This window comes from Pundamilia nyererei, unplaced genomic scaffold (genome assembly GCF_000239375.1).
Source record: "Pundamilia nyererei isolate P.nyererei 1_Seehausen unplaced genomic scaffold, PunNye1.0 scaffold00037, whole genome shotgun sequence".
Taxonomy (NCBI): Eukaryota; Metazoa; Chordata; class Actinopteri; order Cichliformes; family Cichlidae; genus Pundamilia; species Pundamilia nyererei.
This window is the reverse complement of record NW_005187438.1, coordinates 777673-795004: the sequence shown is the minus strand read 5'-3', so window position 1 is coordinate 795004 and position 17332 is coordinate 777673. Positions and strand designations below refer to the sequence as shown.

At 43.6% G+C, this 17332-nt stretch overlaps 1 protein-coding gene across 4 annotated transcripts in view; it reads right to left on the bottom strand.

Annotated features, from left to right (window-relative positions):
- drosha (drosha ribonuclease III) overlaps nt 1–17332 on the bottom strand; it is a 136954-nt gene that overhangs the window by 98392 nt on the left and 21230 nt on the right. For all 4 annotated transcript variants that reach the window (XM_005730412.1, XM_005730411.1, XM_005730414.1 and 1 more), the window contains 5 exons: nt 16315–16389; nt 15009–15178; nt 11707–11831; nt 7222–7321; nt 2767–2874 (listed from right to left, as the gene is read on the bottom strand). In XM_005730412.1, the coding sequence (XP_005730469.1) occupies nt 2767–2874; nt 7222–7321; nt 11707–11831; nt 15009–15178; nt 16315–16389 (578 nt within the window). The remainder of the gene's footprint in view (nt 1–2766; nt 2875–7221; nt 7322–11706; nt 11832–15008; nt 15179–16314; nt 16390–17332) is intronic.

Genomic DNA, 17332 nt, shown 5'->3' with positions numbered 1-17332 from the left:
TATATATATATATATATATATATATACTAAGTAATTGCTGCAGAAAACATAGACCCGCCCACACTTATTCTCTCCACTGTAGAAAAAGAAAAACAGACTTCCCTTTGAAATGTTTTTGACTGTCTGACTGAACATAAATGTGATCAGGGAGCCAAAAAGAACAGAAAACAAGAGAGTGAGAAAAAAGGCAGTGAATAAAAAAAATAAAATAAAAATATGAACATAAAATAAAATTGTGATGAATAAATAAGTCCCATCTCTGCCCCCGATGTGCAGCCCGGTCCTTGACAGAGCCTTTCAAGTGAAACAACCTTGGTGTTGCCGAACGATGTTTGTAACAAGGGGGTTGATTTTGCTCCGGAAAAAAAAAAAGACGAAGTCTGCTTTTAAAATCGAGAAACTATGGGTCAGTTTTGCAGCTATCTATTGTCTGTGTCACATGTTGTGTAGACTGTACCGCTGCAGTTCGGACTGAAATTATTCATGAAGCAATTAGTCGTAGCGGTACAGCTTGAAGCAAATATAATTGGACAGCAATTATGGATCGGATTCTTCTTTGCTAGACCTTGCTGTAAGAGAGGTCTGGCTTGCACGGCTAGAACATTCTGTCATTCCTCTCCAAATGTGAGCAGCAGCATCAGCTGTAGGATACTTTCACTGCACTACATTGATAGTGGGTGTGCCGAGAGAATAATACGTGCTACGCTGATGCCAATTATCTTTTCAGTAAGAAGTTTAAGACAAAAAAGATCCTAGAATAGACAATAAATAAAAAATGTACTGAAACAGACTTAGCTATATCATTACACTGACTATCAATGTAGTGCATGAGCACACGGAGCGCTCTGTTTCAGTGGGCACAGCGCGCTGCTTACACATTCAGGGTTATGGTTCAAGTCTCATTAGTTCTGCCCGTTCGAAATCGCGTGCACACATCCAAGTGCAAGTTGAACATGCTGCTCCGCTTCCTAGAAAATGAGCTACCGTTACGATAAAAATAAGAATCCCTTCTAAATATATTTTTTTGCTGCTAAAAGTGCATGAAATGCTGAGTGACAGTCAAGTGGCATATAAATAAGCTGTCCAGTCGGAGTCGTTACTTAATGAAAGGTATGGCTACCGCTGCGGCTCTGTGGGAGTACGCTTTGCCTACACAGATTTTGACACTTGAATGGAGAAGTGACGCAATGTGTGGAAAGAAGAGAAGGGTGTGCGGCTGTGGCTGTGCAGTGGACGTGTCCGTCTGAGTGGAGCCACTGCAATATGTGCATGTGTCCAACTTCTAGCGACTATGTTTGCTTTTTGGTTTTAAATACAAATTCAGTTTTATTTATACACAGCCAATGCACAACAGCAGCTGCTTTAAGTGGCTTCACGTTGCAGGGTAAATAACAAGGAGTCGGCGACAGTGAGAAGGAAGAACTCCCTTTTAACAGGAAGAGACCTCGTGTTTAACTAAACTCAGGGAGGGGCAGCCAACTGCCACGAGCATACAAAGCGAGCATTTCACTTTGTACCCTGAAACTATTGCACTTACATTGTTAACAGATATAACGTAGACAAGATTTAGACAAACGTTAGCTAAACTGTAGCTAAACTCAGTAGGTGGCACTAAATAACATGTAACTACAGAGGAAAACAGTCCATAGAGACGAAAACAATGCAAAGTAGAATCCCACGTTAAAATACTCTGCCTATAGAGCAGGGTCCACTCTAACCTGTACCATGTAGCGTCACAGATCTATTTGCCATTTCTGATCATGTTAATCCGATTATTTGACAGATCGTATGACTTGGTGTGTGGCTAGTTGTACTAAGAAACCATCCAAGAAGGATGCACACCAGTTTTGATGGATAAATGTTGCGTATTTCCTTTGCATATTAACTGAAGCTAGTGCCAGTAGCTGTATCTGTACAGTCTGTGAATGCACCTTGCTAACCAACCCTAATAGTATTAACTGATAACTTCGCAGTTCTCCTTCTCTTCCATGTACAGTCATTAATATGTTTTTGCCTATAAACCCGCCCTCCCTGCTATTAAAGCTGTCTATAGTACAGTCAAAACTCCAAGAATACTAAAGCATTATTGTCTATTTAATTTGACAATGATGGGTAGGATTTAGCTGCCTTGCTTTTCCGTGTCAGTCAGCAACAAGTGTTATAAGTAGCTGTGGTTTGATTCCTGGTTCCACCAGTCTGCAGATCCTTGGGCAACAAACCAAATCTCAAATGGACCCTGATGCATCCATCAGTGTGTGAGTGTGCATTTATTTGATAGGTACAAAGTGTTTAAAGGCACCGAATAAAGCACTGTATGGGTGATTGTGGCTTCCAGTAAAAGGGATTTTAATGCTTGAGAAAAGCAGAAAAAAGAAAAACCAGTCCACTTACAAAGTTGATTCTTTCATTCTTGAATGAAAATGCTCCACACTCTGTGCTTTCAGCTTCTTGAATTTGGGGATTTTTTTGAATTTAAGGTAAATGGGTTTTTTTCTCTTTACTATAGAATTAAAAAAAAAAAAGTCTGTTGAAAAAAAGATTGAAATAATCTTTATTTAGTATTCTATTCAGTCTTGTTAGAAATATATAAATCTTTGTTTTAAAAGATTGTTTATACTTGTCTCTCTGGAGTGCATTAAAGGATGTTTTGAATCTCTTTACTTTTAAAAGCACCAGGGTGTTATGCTGTGAAACAATGTGAACATTCGTTTGTTCGATCCATGGAATCGGCGCTGTATGTGCATGCATACAATTGAGTGGCGTTACCTGACAGACGTCGGAGCGGATGCCAGTCTTCCAGAAGCCCTGACTGCTGAGCTCCACTGTGACCTCTCGGCGCATCGTGTTCTTCTGACGGATCTTCTGAAGAGCTTCCTGCCAAACAACCAGCCAGTCAATTATTGATCCACTGGAGCACAGCCTACGGGGACAGCTCCCATCCTCAAAACCTCACCCCACCCTCGCTCCCCCCTTTCTTTGACTCTTGCTTTTCCAACAGATAGGCTAGCACATGCAATAATCTGAAACCTCCATGGCAGGATACACATATAGCATAGCAGCAGACAGCAGCAAGAGGAGAAGTGACAGCTTTGCTGGTTCTAGCTAATTGAGGCGCTGCCATAGGTCAGCATGGCTGTGGGGAGTGGTGGTTGTGGTGCTCCTGGGTGTAAGAAAGCTGATGATGAGGCTTCAGTCGCTGCAACCAAGAGCTGAGGCACCTGCCTGCCCATTAGGCCCACCACACCAGAGCCTAGAGGTACCTCCATCAGCAACACCAGGAATCATTACAGACACACAAACAGACAAACATGTCAGCCCTACAGCAGATTCAGCAGAGTAAAAGGAGAGTTTGAGTCTGAGATAAGAGGTCCTACAAATAACAACCAAGATGGAAGACGTATTGACAGACAGCACCTCCTAAATGTGCATGCGCATGCATGTGTTTCATTCAGCGGAGACGCTATCGACTCTGTCTGAGTTAGCCGTGATCTGCCTAAAATGGAACGCCAGGAATTTTCGACTCGCAGAGGAAATAAGAACAACAAAGGCATGAATAAATAATGCCATCCTACTTTGAACTGTGCATCAAAGTGAACACCGTCACCCACGCGCACAAGTGCATGTGCAACCACACACACACACACACACACACACACACTTTCCATGGACAGCCAACCACTGTATATGGAAAGCAGTAATCACAGAGAAGTGCGAATGATATGTAAATGCTTCATTTTTGCAGGACGAAAATTTGAGCGAGAAGCACAAAAAGTAAATAATTAACCAGTGTGGGAAGGAGATGAGACGTAACTTTCTGCTGGTCAAAGAGACGAGTCATGGCACATTTGACTTTTATCATCATACTCTTCTGCTGTGAAGAGTGTTTGTGTTTTTGGAGCAGGCTGAGGTCAAACACCAAAGACACTGTCTGAAATTCAATGACTGTGGAAGGCAAGTGCACATCCGTAGCTTGTGTGCACCATTTACTTCAGCTTTTGCTGGTTCATTTAGGGCCCTGTAGCTTATTCCTACCATATTGTTTCCAGTACAAAGCAGGAAGATTAAAGCTTTTGCAATTTTAGGTCATCCAGCATATGATTTGCTAGAGCTGATGCCCTAATTTCCATAAGATGTGCAGGAATGCTGACAATGAATACCAGTGATTCTTTATTAAACTTTACTGTGCTACCTTCTTTAGTCCAGACCACTACAGTAATTACCCCGTGTTTATGGTCTTGTTGTGTTCCACCTGTGGGTATGTGGAGCAAGAAGCCAGATGAGGTGGGGGGGGGAGAAGGAAGACTGCCCAATACAGAACAGAGCACAGCAGATACTATTGAGTCTAAAATAACATGACTAGCAGTAGCAAAGGTTAAGGGTGGGTTGCAAGCTGGTTTGCAGAGACATCATAATGCTATGGTAATGAGATCAGCTGATGTGCCACCATCACAGGCTGAATTTTGCAGTCTAACCTAATGTTACGTTCGATGATTGGTGCCTGTTCTTCTGGGTAAAATCTCTGTTTCTACAGAGGTTCAATGTACTTAACCAATAATCCAAATAATCCAAACAAGATATAATCTAAAGGGTGATTTACTGTCTGAAACGGTGTGTTTAGAGCAGTCTGATGCCTGAGCTTTTGGCTCACAGGGATTACTTTGACATGCACTGACCTCTTTATTTGAAACCTCAGTCATGTTTAATTTTAGCATCCACCAATGTAGCAATATATATATGAATGACAGAAAATAAGGCAAAAACATAGCAGGTCCATTTTAAAGAACCAAAAGAATAAAGTAAAGAGAGCCGCAGTCTGAAAACTGGGTAGAGACATCCCTAAGAGCACATCCCTGTCGATGCTGAAATGTACTGAAGAAAGAGAGCGTTAAGTTCTTGTGTGGCCGAGCTGAAGCTCAGACTCGAAACCAACAGAAAAATCTGTGGAGTGAGTTTAAGATAGCTTTGGGAAGATGCTGCAAAAGAAGAATCGGAGCAAATCCCCAAATCCACATACGCCGAGCTGATAGAGAAGACTCGAAGCTGAATCCACTGTCAAAGCACTGACTCGGGGCTGAATACTTATTCAAATTAGAGATATGAGATAATAAAGTAGCACAGTTCTGTATTTCATTTTCTTTCATTTCTAATACAGAGACAAATAACATCTTATAACACACTTCACCTATTCGCTCTATGTTGGGAACAATTTTAACCAAAAACTTTATTTATATTGCAAACAATCACTGCAAAAAAATACGACAGCGTTGCTGTGTGAATGGTTTTGAGGACCAGTCAGTGGTTTGGCTAAGGGGATGCCACAAAGTCCATCTGGGCAACACAGTCAGCCTGCATGTCTCTCACTCTCTCTCTCTCTCACACTCTCACACACACTCACACACACACACACACACACACACACACACCTCTGTGCTCTCAGCATGAGATGCAGAGGGGGCACAGAGGCGTGAGCCTGCGTGTAGGCCAGTTTTTGCCACACCTCTGCTCTCCCCGGAGCTCTGCGGACTTCAGAGGGAGTGCGGAAGTATTAAAGGGCCCGTCTGAGGCGCACAACACCTCTGACAGGGGGCTTCTTAAAATGCCTATCAGATGAGCAGACATTTAGTCTGTCAGTGAACGACCATTTACAGAGGAAGCTTCAGTGTTCCCTCGGGCATTAAGTAAATAGCGGTGCCACACTGCCACTGCAGTGAGGAGACACTGACATGGCTAATGCTGCTGGAGGAGCATGATGGATCCACTGTTTGGGTTCACTAATTGCTCCAGTGCAGGTTGACAGTGGGATTGTCAGGGCCTGTTAGCCGGGGAGCTTTGCCGAGCTACCTGGGAAACGAGCTAATTGAGCTCCGAGTTCTCGCTCATTATTGGTCCAGAGTGTATCAAACAGTCCAAAGGAGGAGGCTGGATCCGCAGCACACTCAAAGAATTAGAGGAGAAGCTGTGTCTGCTGTAGAGAAGTTGCGGGAAGGATGCAGTGCGGCAAGGTGCTTGTTCTCGGCTTGCCCAGGCCCCACACACTCTCACACAGCACCACCACCCCATGAATCCCCGTGGCTACACGGTTATTACTTCACTAAACCTAAACCTTTTCCACTCCTGCTCCCAGGTGGAGGTTTGACCTTCACAGTCAACTCGAGAGCGCAGTTACAGGCGTTTTATTTTGAGCAGTAAAAATCAACTAAATTATGCATTAAAGGGTGGCGTCGCATTTTTCACATCTGTCATAAAACAATATTCAGGTGCACCGATAATACCTCGACTCGTGAGACTCAGACTGCAGAAAAGTAGAATTTTACCCCAGAACACAGGAAGTGCATTAGGATGGGACGCTTCAATGGTCTGTATGCACAGAAGGCATGCTAGAGCCCAGGTGATCTGGTCACCTGACTGAATTAAATAAAACAAATGTGAGTCATCAAAATAAAGACAAAGGAGTTAAAACAGATGAAGTGGAAGAGAAGGTGCGAAGAGTGAGAAAGGTAGTAATATAGTGCAAACTTTTAATGTTGCTCTGTTCGTCAGTGCACCAGTGCAAAACTTGAGCAACATAAGAAAAAATATCAGAAACTATGAAAAAGGTTGAAATGGCCGAAATAATAGTTTAACAATAAAAAATGACTAAATATCCTCGCGTTGGCTGGACAATTGGACTGTTTAATCAGCGGTAAAGTTACGCTTTAAGTAAAAGCAACCACTTTAAGTCTGATATTCACACACAAAAAAATAACATAATTTGAAAAGCTCCAGGTATTAATGTGTAGAAAATTACCTCTGCTGCAAAAAAAGCATTAAATGCAACGAAGTGTGGCTACGTTTTCTTAACAACAACAACAAAAAAAACTAACAAAAAGAATCAAATATTGCTGCCTTTGTAAGTTTTGAACATCTCACTTTTGTTGAGTGAAATAGCATCTTTGTTACCGCAATAACGGCGAGTACTGGCAGGGAGTTTCCGATAAGCAGCTTTTGAATCAGTGCGCACAGCAGGAATAATAGCAATGGTAATAGTTTTGTTTTTGTAATTAATATCTGCGAATCTCTTACTTCTGCAGAGAGAGTAAGAGCGCCAGTGTTGCAGCAGCACCTTTCATATCTCCAGGACACGCGCTTCCACTGAAAGCGCCTTCTACTGATAAATTATGAGTGTGAGAAAAGAAACAAAAAAAATACATATCAAAGGCGGTTTTGTTTTCTTTCACCCACCTCTCTCTGTGTCATCTTCTGCTTGTCGATCTGCCTGACCTTGGGGCTGTTGGCCAGCAGGTGGCGTAGTTTCACGTAGCTCTTCCACAGCTTCTGATACCTGCGGACGGTAAATAAGGTGGTGACATGCTGACAAGTCCACCCTCTCTCTTTCACTCTCTGTTTCCATCCTTTGCAACAACACATCAATATTTCATTTGAAGCTTGCCTGATATCAAACATAATTTAACAGCAGCCAGCAGCCACTGTTGCATCAGCTGCTTGTGTGTGAGGGGCAGTGGACACAGAAGAGTCAGTGTTTCAGATGTCCGCTGTTTGAGCTGTGGGCAGAAGTTCACACACACACAGATACTCACAATTTTCTGCTCACGTCGTAAAAAAGAACGAAAAAAAAAAAGAAGGGGAACAGACGTGACACTGGCTCGAGTTATCTCGCAACCTCATTCTCATTTTCTATAAAACTCTATTGTCTTTCTTCTCATTTGCATCTGAAAAGAGGCACGGAGTTATCGGCAAGGTGACATGTAGCCATGATACCAACCACCTCCCCCCTCTCTCTCTCGCTTCCTCTCTCCCTCTCTTTTCAATCAGACCCCCTGATTGATGCACCAAGGGCCGGGTGTGACCGTTCTGCTCCCATTCAGGAGACTTTCTCCTCATTTACCCAGAGTTATTCAATTATGATTGGTGGGATGGAGGGGCTTGGGGGACAGGATGGCGCGCTGACAGGGAGAGTGGCATAAAATGACAGAAGGAGTGCGGGAGAGATAGGAGAAAGGAAGGAAGGGTGGAGGATGAGGAGGGAGGTGGTGGTGATGGGGTGGGGGGTATACTGTGGAACAGAAGAATTATAGAGCTTTAATAGCGGGGACTTCATTAGAGACTGAGACGAGGGAATGAGGCGGCTTTACCGCCCCGATTATCAGCTCACCAGCACCTCCGCACAGAAGCCCCGCTCGGACGAGAGACGGAGAGGAAGAAAGGGAGAGCGAGACGGAGAGAGAGAGAGAGTCTATCCAGCCTGGGAGGCCCCCTCGTCCCCAATCCGCTCCAATGACCTTTCCACAGATCTGCTGTGTGCTCTCAGGGTAGCGCTGCCGCGGCTCTCGCCATTCCCTGCACATGCTCTCATTAGCATATGCTGCCTCTTTCTTTCTCTTCAACCGCCCCCTCCCCTTCCTCCCCCATCTCCAGCCCTTTTCAAATGTAGACCACTGCTGGCTTCATCTATCTGTTACAGTAATGGCGCTTTGGCATTCAAACACAGCTTTCCGGCTTCAAAATTCCACAGTGGAATTTTAAGAACAGTGTGGAAAAATCTGGGAAGTGAAAAGTGACTTTTATGTTTACTTTGCTCTTTCATATACCCACTACAATGATGAAGTACAATACTTGTAATATTGGCCTAACACCACCGTCTCTGTATCTGGGTGCTGCATGGTGGAGCAGCTGTCCACACCCGTTTTACGAAGGCTCAGAGTGGGACGGCTGTCTCTTCTGGTTTGTAAATACGCTCCAGAGCGCTTTAAGGTGCAGATAAGACACAATGATAGGGACGCATTGATCAGATATTAGTCCGATCCGTACTCAACAAACCATCCACACAAACTGATCCATTTAACTGTGTTTGCCTCTTTGTTTGCAGGACTGCAGCAGCTAGTAGGAGCGCTATAGTAGGAGGAAGTTAGCAGCACAGCAGCAGCAGTTTGGAGGGATTTTACACCTGATACACCGACAGATTTATTTGTACATTTTGGGTTTTTTTAACTGTTTTTAAGGAGTTTGACATGACTGAAAAGCTGAGATAAGACAAAGCTTTATTCAGTCAGAAAGACTTAGGGTAGAATAGGATAGAAGCTAGAGGGACACTTGGCTAAGGGTGCACAGATGATTGTAAACAGTTTAAGTTTATTATTTTACTTCACATGCTGACGTTCGTGTGTGTGTGAGGTGATGGAGAAAAAGGAGAAAGCAGCATGACTACAGCTTACAGCTGGATGCAGTAGCTTTATGATTCTCTTCTCTCGATCTTGTCAAACGCGCTGGTCTGCAGGTTTTTATACATGTTATTTGTTTGGTCATAATTTCTTATATTTCGGGAGTTCCACATCAGGTTACGGTTAGGTTAGAGTCAAGAATAGTTTCCGACTACGTTGTAACGTAGATTTCCCGCTGAAGTATAATTCATCCATTAGTAACTTTTCCGTCTTTAGCCAAAGAACCTGCTATAAGTGACTATGTGCTAAACCAAAATAATCTAAATTCATAGAAAAATAACAAAACTATTTACAGAAACATGAAAACAATTTAAAAAATGTATTATTTTAGCCTGGTTTTCACATGCTGCATCTCATTTCAACTTTTTCTTGTTTTAAACGATTGTCTTTTCATGCCGTTCTGCCCGAACTTAACTCAGTCCGATTTTTTTCCCTCCATGCATCAGTAAGTCTACAAACTAACCCTGTCGCTGAAGAGCTTCTTTGAAAAGCGAGAAAGAGCCAAAGATGAGACACCAGAAGAGTGTCAGAGTGCCAACAAAAAGAAAGCTGCATTTGAAAGAAAAGATCAACAATCTTACTGAAATCAATGGTTCATCTCAACAGGTGATTCAAATGCTCTGTAAAATAAGTGGCGACCAGACAGCTAATGAAGCCATGAAACAAGCTCAAGGCTACCAATGCATGAAGCTGCTCCATGGTTAAATCAAAAAAAATAAAAGTAGACAATTTTAATCCATTAAACATTGTAAATATTAAAACTTTTAACGGGGGAAATATAAGTTTTATATATTTGTGTTTAAAAAAAAGGTCATTTATTGTAAAGAAAGTGTATAAATTCCTTTATTTCTTTACGTTTCTGTTGCTTTAGTCTTTACATTGCACTCTTTGCCTTTTCAGACCAAAGACTTGACTCCCAGTCATCTGAGAAAAATGAGAAGCCTTCAGCATTACAGGACCTGACAGCATCAAATCAACTTCATTTTGCTTTCCTCATCAAACACTGTGCACCGTTTTATTTCCATTCTCCTTAAACCCATTTAAAAATAAAGACAGCCGCTTTTGCGTTCTGTGAAATGTAACTGCAGTGAGCTACGCAGGCACGGATAAGAAAAATGATGCATGGAAACACTGTGTCAGTACGGTGTCACTGTCAGTGTCAGGAGAAAACGGCCCAATCACGGCTCGGTATGCAAATTATGAGCTCAGCTTCAGGCTCATGAGTGACAAGAGACTCTGCCACTCTGAAGCCGTACATCAGCGAGGCATGAACGTGACGGCGTTCGGTTCAAACTCGAGCCACGCTGGCGGCGTTGTAGTTATTCAGCGAGACCGACATGAGAACCCGACAGCACGTTTGAGGGCTTTTCTGAAAGAGAGCTTCCGCCTCCTCTGCATAGTTTTTTACCCCTTCTCCCCCGTGTGTGTCGCTCCTGCTTTTCTATACATCTCCTGACCTCTGTCACGCCATCACTCCTGCCTCATTGGTCGAGCTGGGGGAAGCTCGAGTGGCAGCCCCCGGGCGCACGTGTCCAGCGGTCGGCGCGGAGGGAAGACGACAACACAGCATCTTCAGTCTCCCGAGTTAATATATGCTGCTGTGTCCAAGACTCCCTCTCTGTGGCATTGCTGCAGCCGCAATCAACACCGACTCCTGCCCTCGCTACACGCATCATTAGCAGTGGTAGGAAATCCTTTCCGCTGGTCTCTTACTACTGGTTTCTGCATCGGCTAATGATGTCCCAATCCATCCATAAATTTGTCGTTGTCTGCCGCTTTGAGAAGTTTGACATGGCAGCAGGGTGCACGGGGATGAAAGTGCTCAGTGGACAGACTGCTAAAACGTGGCAGCAGGGGAGAGGGGACATTAGTCAGAGGGAAGAAGCAAACTAGTTCTGCCTAAATGGATTCCCTAATGATCATCCTCTTGTTTGCATCTTCATCACCACCATTTTCCTCCCGCACCTCCCCCTGACTGTTACGCTTTAAACCAGACATTTGAGTTAAAAAAGAAAGCCACAGGTTTAAATTTAGCATCAGAGTGCAGGAGTTGTGTGCCGACTTTTGATTAGCGATGTTGTCGCATCTCTTTGAACACCTCAGAGACTGCCGCTCACATGATCTAATACACTGCTTTTGTTAATTATGCAGCGGCACAGTACAGTATTCCCTACTGCAAGCCCTCCGGTGCGTGTATGTTGCATTACTATTCACGAGACAAACCGCGCCAGCTCCCGCCGCGGAGGCACCCAGCGGAAACCCGGGACCCGTGACGACGCATGTAAAAATGTCACGCCGCTCGTTTTCTCTTCCTCTTCCTCCCCTTCAGCTAGCGCCCCTCCTCTTCGACATACGCCGCTCTCGTCTTTCCTTGACGTGCAACGCCGCCGGTTCTTCTCTCGCCACCGAACGAACGAGGAGCGGTGGGAACGAGGGGGCCGGTGAGCAGCGGGGGAAGATATTTATCTGTGCATGTCGGCGGCCTTACTGGGGGTCTCCAGCGTAGCTTAACTGCGCGGGCCGTATCCCAAAATGAACGATGATGGGGAAAGTGATGACGTCTGGGTTGAACTGCTCCCTGTCCAGTTGGTCGATGCGCACCGAGCTCGGTTTCTGCGGGGGGGGAGAAAAACAAAGAAGTCAGCACAGCGAGGAGAAACATATTTACATAGCTACCGGGCAACCATCAATCAGTCACCTGCTGCCAGCATGTGAAATAAAAAATAATCCACCCAACAAGGGTCATCTGTCACAGGCGCATAATGAGATGAGGCCCAGATTGTGCTCGTAGCGTGAGCGCAACAATGATAAAGCGATGCCGGGGATGGCGAGCTAACTTCTGACGCTCTTATCGGGGAGGAGATTGACAGGCAACATGTCCTCGGCCGACTCCCAAATCACAGTTAGCCTGTCAGGCGTGTGGTGGGATCAGAGGAAGGGGCCGCGGCATAAGGAGCGCTGATCTGCATGGCAGATGGCTGGAGGCCTGCGCTCACCTTGACATTAGCCGCGTCCGCCCGTCGCCGCCTGCATGCAAACTTTGATTAGAGAGCGAGAGGTCGGCAGGCAACTTTGATTGTGCCGTTAAAGCGACATAATCAGGTTTGATTGGCGGCGTGATTGCCCTGTTTACAATCCCGACAAATACACTGTAAATGCTAATTCACAGATCTTAGGCCATTTAGTGTCCTCAGCTCCTCCACCTATGCTTTAATTCACCGTAACAGATTGAAAGGTGATGGCGTCAGGGGAGCCTCGCGTGATTGGCATCGGATGCTTTCACTCGGAGCAGCATGTGACCTTGGTGTAACGCAGCAGGTGAGGGCTTTTCACAGAGCGAGAGTACGGACGGGCTGACCTACACCACTTAGCCCTGAAAGGACATTTTTATTGATTAGGGAGCGCTGTATGGTTTACACTTAAATACCTGCAAGAAAACACTTGTGTTTGCTATCAATTATGTGACTGACGGAAATGAGAATGCCACTGTTTGGTTTAATTAATCTATTGATAAAAATGCCTGGTTGCAGTGTATTTTTCCAACTTAATTGCAATGTTAGCTGCAGTTTAAACTGTGTGTATAATGAGCCACTTTATTGCCATCTGCTATTTGCTGTGCTTGTTCTCTACTACATTTAGTAAACTTTCCCACTTCTATGTTTTTTATAATTGATTGAGCCATTTTGTTCTATTTAAGCATTTTTAAGCTGCTTTTATTTCATTGGACACTTTTCTTTTATTATACTCCATTTTACTGCGCTGTTACTTTATTTTGGATTTAACAGAAACTTCCCACCTCAGATTTATCTGAAAGAAGTCGAGGGGAAAGATTCACTTCCTTAAAGTAATTATGCATGACGACTTAAGCTAGGTCGTTCCTGTTTTTCAGGATAAATATCTGATTATATGGCTCTGTGAATGTGGTCTCACAGCTCATTGGCTGCTACACTCATAAGAGTATTTCAAAAATTCATACTGGGGAAAACGAGAGAGAAACATCACAAATTTTGAGCATAACAGTAACACAATCTTGCTCTTTCTAAACAAGTTCACGTGGAGCTGGCACACGGTGTCATTCCTGGGGAATATCACAGTGAAGTTTCCATATTATACACTTAATATCTGCAAAATCATTCAGCAGATTTGGACTGTTTTAAAAGAAAAAAAAAAGTTAGGTCCTTGTTTATGAGAAGCTGTAAATCAAATATCAGTCCCCTGCCTGCAAAAATGTGGTTTCTGCAGGCCTTTAAATTTGCTGTCAGAGATCAAATTTAAAGCATCCATCATTCTCTGTTAAGCTGACACTGCTGAGAGTCCGTATTCATAGAGCCACAGTACCAGGTATTTACCCTAAAACATTCGAATGACCGAGTGCAAGGAGTTTTCGAGATAATGAAATTGAAAATGGCTCCTAAAAAGATGCGACTGCCATGCCTTGAAAAGCATTTTGGAGAAAACTAATAACAGCAGGAGCCTGAAATTGTGCGTAACAGGGAATTTTTTTTAAGATAAATCTGAGATGTTCAGGTGGGAGGCATTTCATAAACTGACATAATGTGTGTTTTGGCTGCTGTTACAAAACATCTGGGATAATAAGGCCTTCAGCTTCTCTTTCCTCCCTCTCCTCCTTGCTACAGAGTGGCGGGCCTAAGTTGACCCTTGCCAGGCCTCACAGCGGGAGATTAAAAAGAAATAAATCCAGAAGCAACAGCCTGAAGAAAGTGCAAGTGTAAAAAAAACAAAGGGTATTATGAGTTCGTATGTTTTGCCTGCTCAGCTGATTGGCTGCACATGTTATTCATGGCTGCATCTCAACAAGGTTAAACTTGATTCGATGTACCGCTGCTGGTAGAGCCTTCGCTATTTTATCTTTAACCTGGAAGTGGGAAATAAACACCCTGAGGTGAGTTCACGCCCGTCACCCACCGAGCACGTGCACAGCTGCTAGCGCTACGCTGACTGAACTCTCATTCCCGACCAGTCGCAGCCGCCGGGCATGACAACTTTCCTGTTGGAAACTCTGCCCTGGACTCGGGGAACTTGTGATTGGCATGTTTAAAATATTAATTTTCCGGCATGTTTTACAGACAACACACAGGAATGGCAGTGATTTAATCAAAGCTTAAGGCGCTGGGCTTAGAGCTGTAAATATTTTAAAACCATGCTTGGTCAGAGAGAATGAAGTGGCTGTAATCAGCCATCCAAACAATCACCAATATTGGAAAAAGCTTCCTGGGAGTGTCGTGATCCATTGCTTTGACCCTTGCCTCTGATAACTCTGTTTTCTTCAAAAAGGGTAAAGCTCCAGACACGACCTCTTTAATACACTTCGTTTGACTGGCGGTCTAATCGTTTAAGTTGAGCGCAGCGATGGAAGACCATTATACACCCACGGTATGGAAAGCCTGACAGCAACAATTCAGGCTGCCAGGAACAGCAGTTGACTCAATAACTCACCCACACCAAAGGTTACACAATCACATTCACTGCTCATATGCAACATCCTTGCTAGCAAGGACATCTTCACCTTTACCCAGACACAATTTCTGTACCTCCTCCATAATGTGGGCCACACGAGAAGGTTAACCAACTTTGACTGCGACATAAAAACCTTCCTGCCGTAATAGTGCCGATGACAACAAACGCCCTGGGCATAAAAGGTGAGGCTGCTCGTGTCACAGGCTAACAGGAGCAGCCTCATTCCTGCAGTGTCTGAGGGGACGCGCAAACGTCCTTGAAACGTCAGACAAAGCCACCTCGGTGTCGTAACAAAGAAGCCGAGGGCCTCACCATGCCCGGGTTGGTGACGATCATGCCCTTGCACTCCTCGGCGTACTTCTGCCACGCCAGCTCCTCCCACTGCAGCATATCTGCAATCTCCTCCTCGGGGACCAGGGGCTTGCTGCTGCGTAGTAGGTAGAGCAGCACCTGATGCATTGACAGCACCTCCTTCCCGCCATCTGAGACATTTCATAAACACAAAGAAGAAATAAATTAATAAAGCCACGTATGCATAGAAGCTGAAGACAGAGTTCAACAGATATTTATAGTTAATGGGAAAAAAAAGAAAAATGTAAAAGCCTCACTGCAGTTATAGGAGGTTAACTGTTTCTCCGAGCATCCATGTGTTGTTGTATAAAAAAAAAATCAAGAATGCTGTTGGAGAATATTCTCTGTTTTATACATCTAACCCGCCTCACCTCTGCCAACTCTCAGTTTCTCAGCCAATATTCAGCGAAAACATACTGTGAAAATGTCCCCGTGCATTACAATGGCACTGTTCAGGAAGTGCACAGGTGAGCAGGGGAGCTGATGCAAGGTCGGACGGCGCGCGATACGTGAAGGCACATAATGACACGCTTATAATAACAGTCCGCCCTGAATTACAAGATCAGAAATAAGCTGAGAGGCACCGCACACACACATATGCATGTGCAGAGAAATACAGCTGAACACATGCGTGCAATCACGCAGGTCAAACAGAGGCAGTTTAATAGACACTCATGCAAAATTGATTGACCTCCATTTCAGATGGACACAAACCAAAAAAAAAATAAAATCCACTGTCCTCTCAGTCCGGGATGCATTAGGACTAATGCACACCCCGCGACTCTAAATTCCAAACACACCGTCATCGTGCTCTCACTGTAACTCCCCTGTTTGCTCTCTGCCTCTTTCCCCTTTACAGATCACATCAGAAACACTGGATTGGGTCTTCTGGCGCTTTTGTAAAAGAGACAGATAAGTGTTTGTAGCCGACTAAATTGGGAGAGCTGGGAGAGAAATTGTTTTTTGATGGAGAGAAAGTAGGTGGGCACGGCTGTCATGACAAACGCCGCGGTAATATCATAGTGCACCAGCACCATCATGTGCATCAAAGATGAATACCAGGCAGACACGCAGAGGCTCAGGCACTAACTCCATCTGCCATTTTACCAAAAACGAACCACAACTATCACCATGAGTGTAAAAGCTTTGAGTGGATATTGCTGGAGGAGAGTTTTTTTGGTTTTAGGCAACGTGAGACAGCTTAAGAATTACAGACCACAAGAGGGAGACAAATGGCAAAAAAAGATGGTTCTGTGACGAGTCCTACCGGGCAGAAATCTGACAAAACGTGGCATGAAATGGAACCGTGGGCATCCAGAGACCTCCCCGTCAGACTCCGGATCTGGAAAAAAGACATTTATTAATGACACAGTCTTACGTGCTTTTCACTCATTATTAAGAGTCTAACTTTATGAAATTGAAATGAAGACCCCAATTATTTAAAATAAGAGTTATTAATAAGAATTCAAGCTTTTCCTTCATATCATGGATGTGACTAAATGTGAATTACTATGTTTAATATTTAAAATGTTCTCTGTATGTGTAATGACTGCAAAGGTTAAACTCATATAGGATTAGGTGTTGGTCGCCAATGCTCTCTGCCCCCATCTTATCTCCTCATTATCACGCTGACAGGTATAATATAAATGCATGATCTGTGCACATTGTTATCAAAAATGCAGCACTGTTGTAATAATGGGGAAAATTACATTGTTTTAAACACCTTTCAACACAGTTCTCAACAGATTTTAACCAAGGAGAGAAGAAAGCATAACTTTATTACTAAGCAACAAAAAAGATCCATTATTTAGTTTTATGAGCCTTGTTATCCAACTATATATGCATCCGAGAAAACATTACAGCAAGTAAGTTTATAACAGAATGCAGTTCCTCAAATGGCCACTGGGGGCTGACACTAAAAGTGAGTCCCGTGGTAAAATATAATTCACAGTATTTTTTTTTTTTGTTTTTTGTTTTTTTTAACTTACCTGTCAAAGATTATTACTTTTAAATTTTTAAAATTAGAAATTTGCCCATAGTGATTGACAGGTGTCTCAGCAACATTATAATAGTGGATTAAAGCTAACCTTAAAACTAGACGAGTCATCGTAAAACTTTGTAGTTTACTGAAAAATAGTCTAACAAATGAGTTTGTACGTACAAAACTAACTAAAATCACATTAAAAAGATTTAGTTTTAGGCAGTTTTGACAAATATGCCATAATCTGCCTGATGAGGCTTTGGTGCATCCATCCTGAAGAATTTTAGTAAAAAATAAATAAATA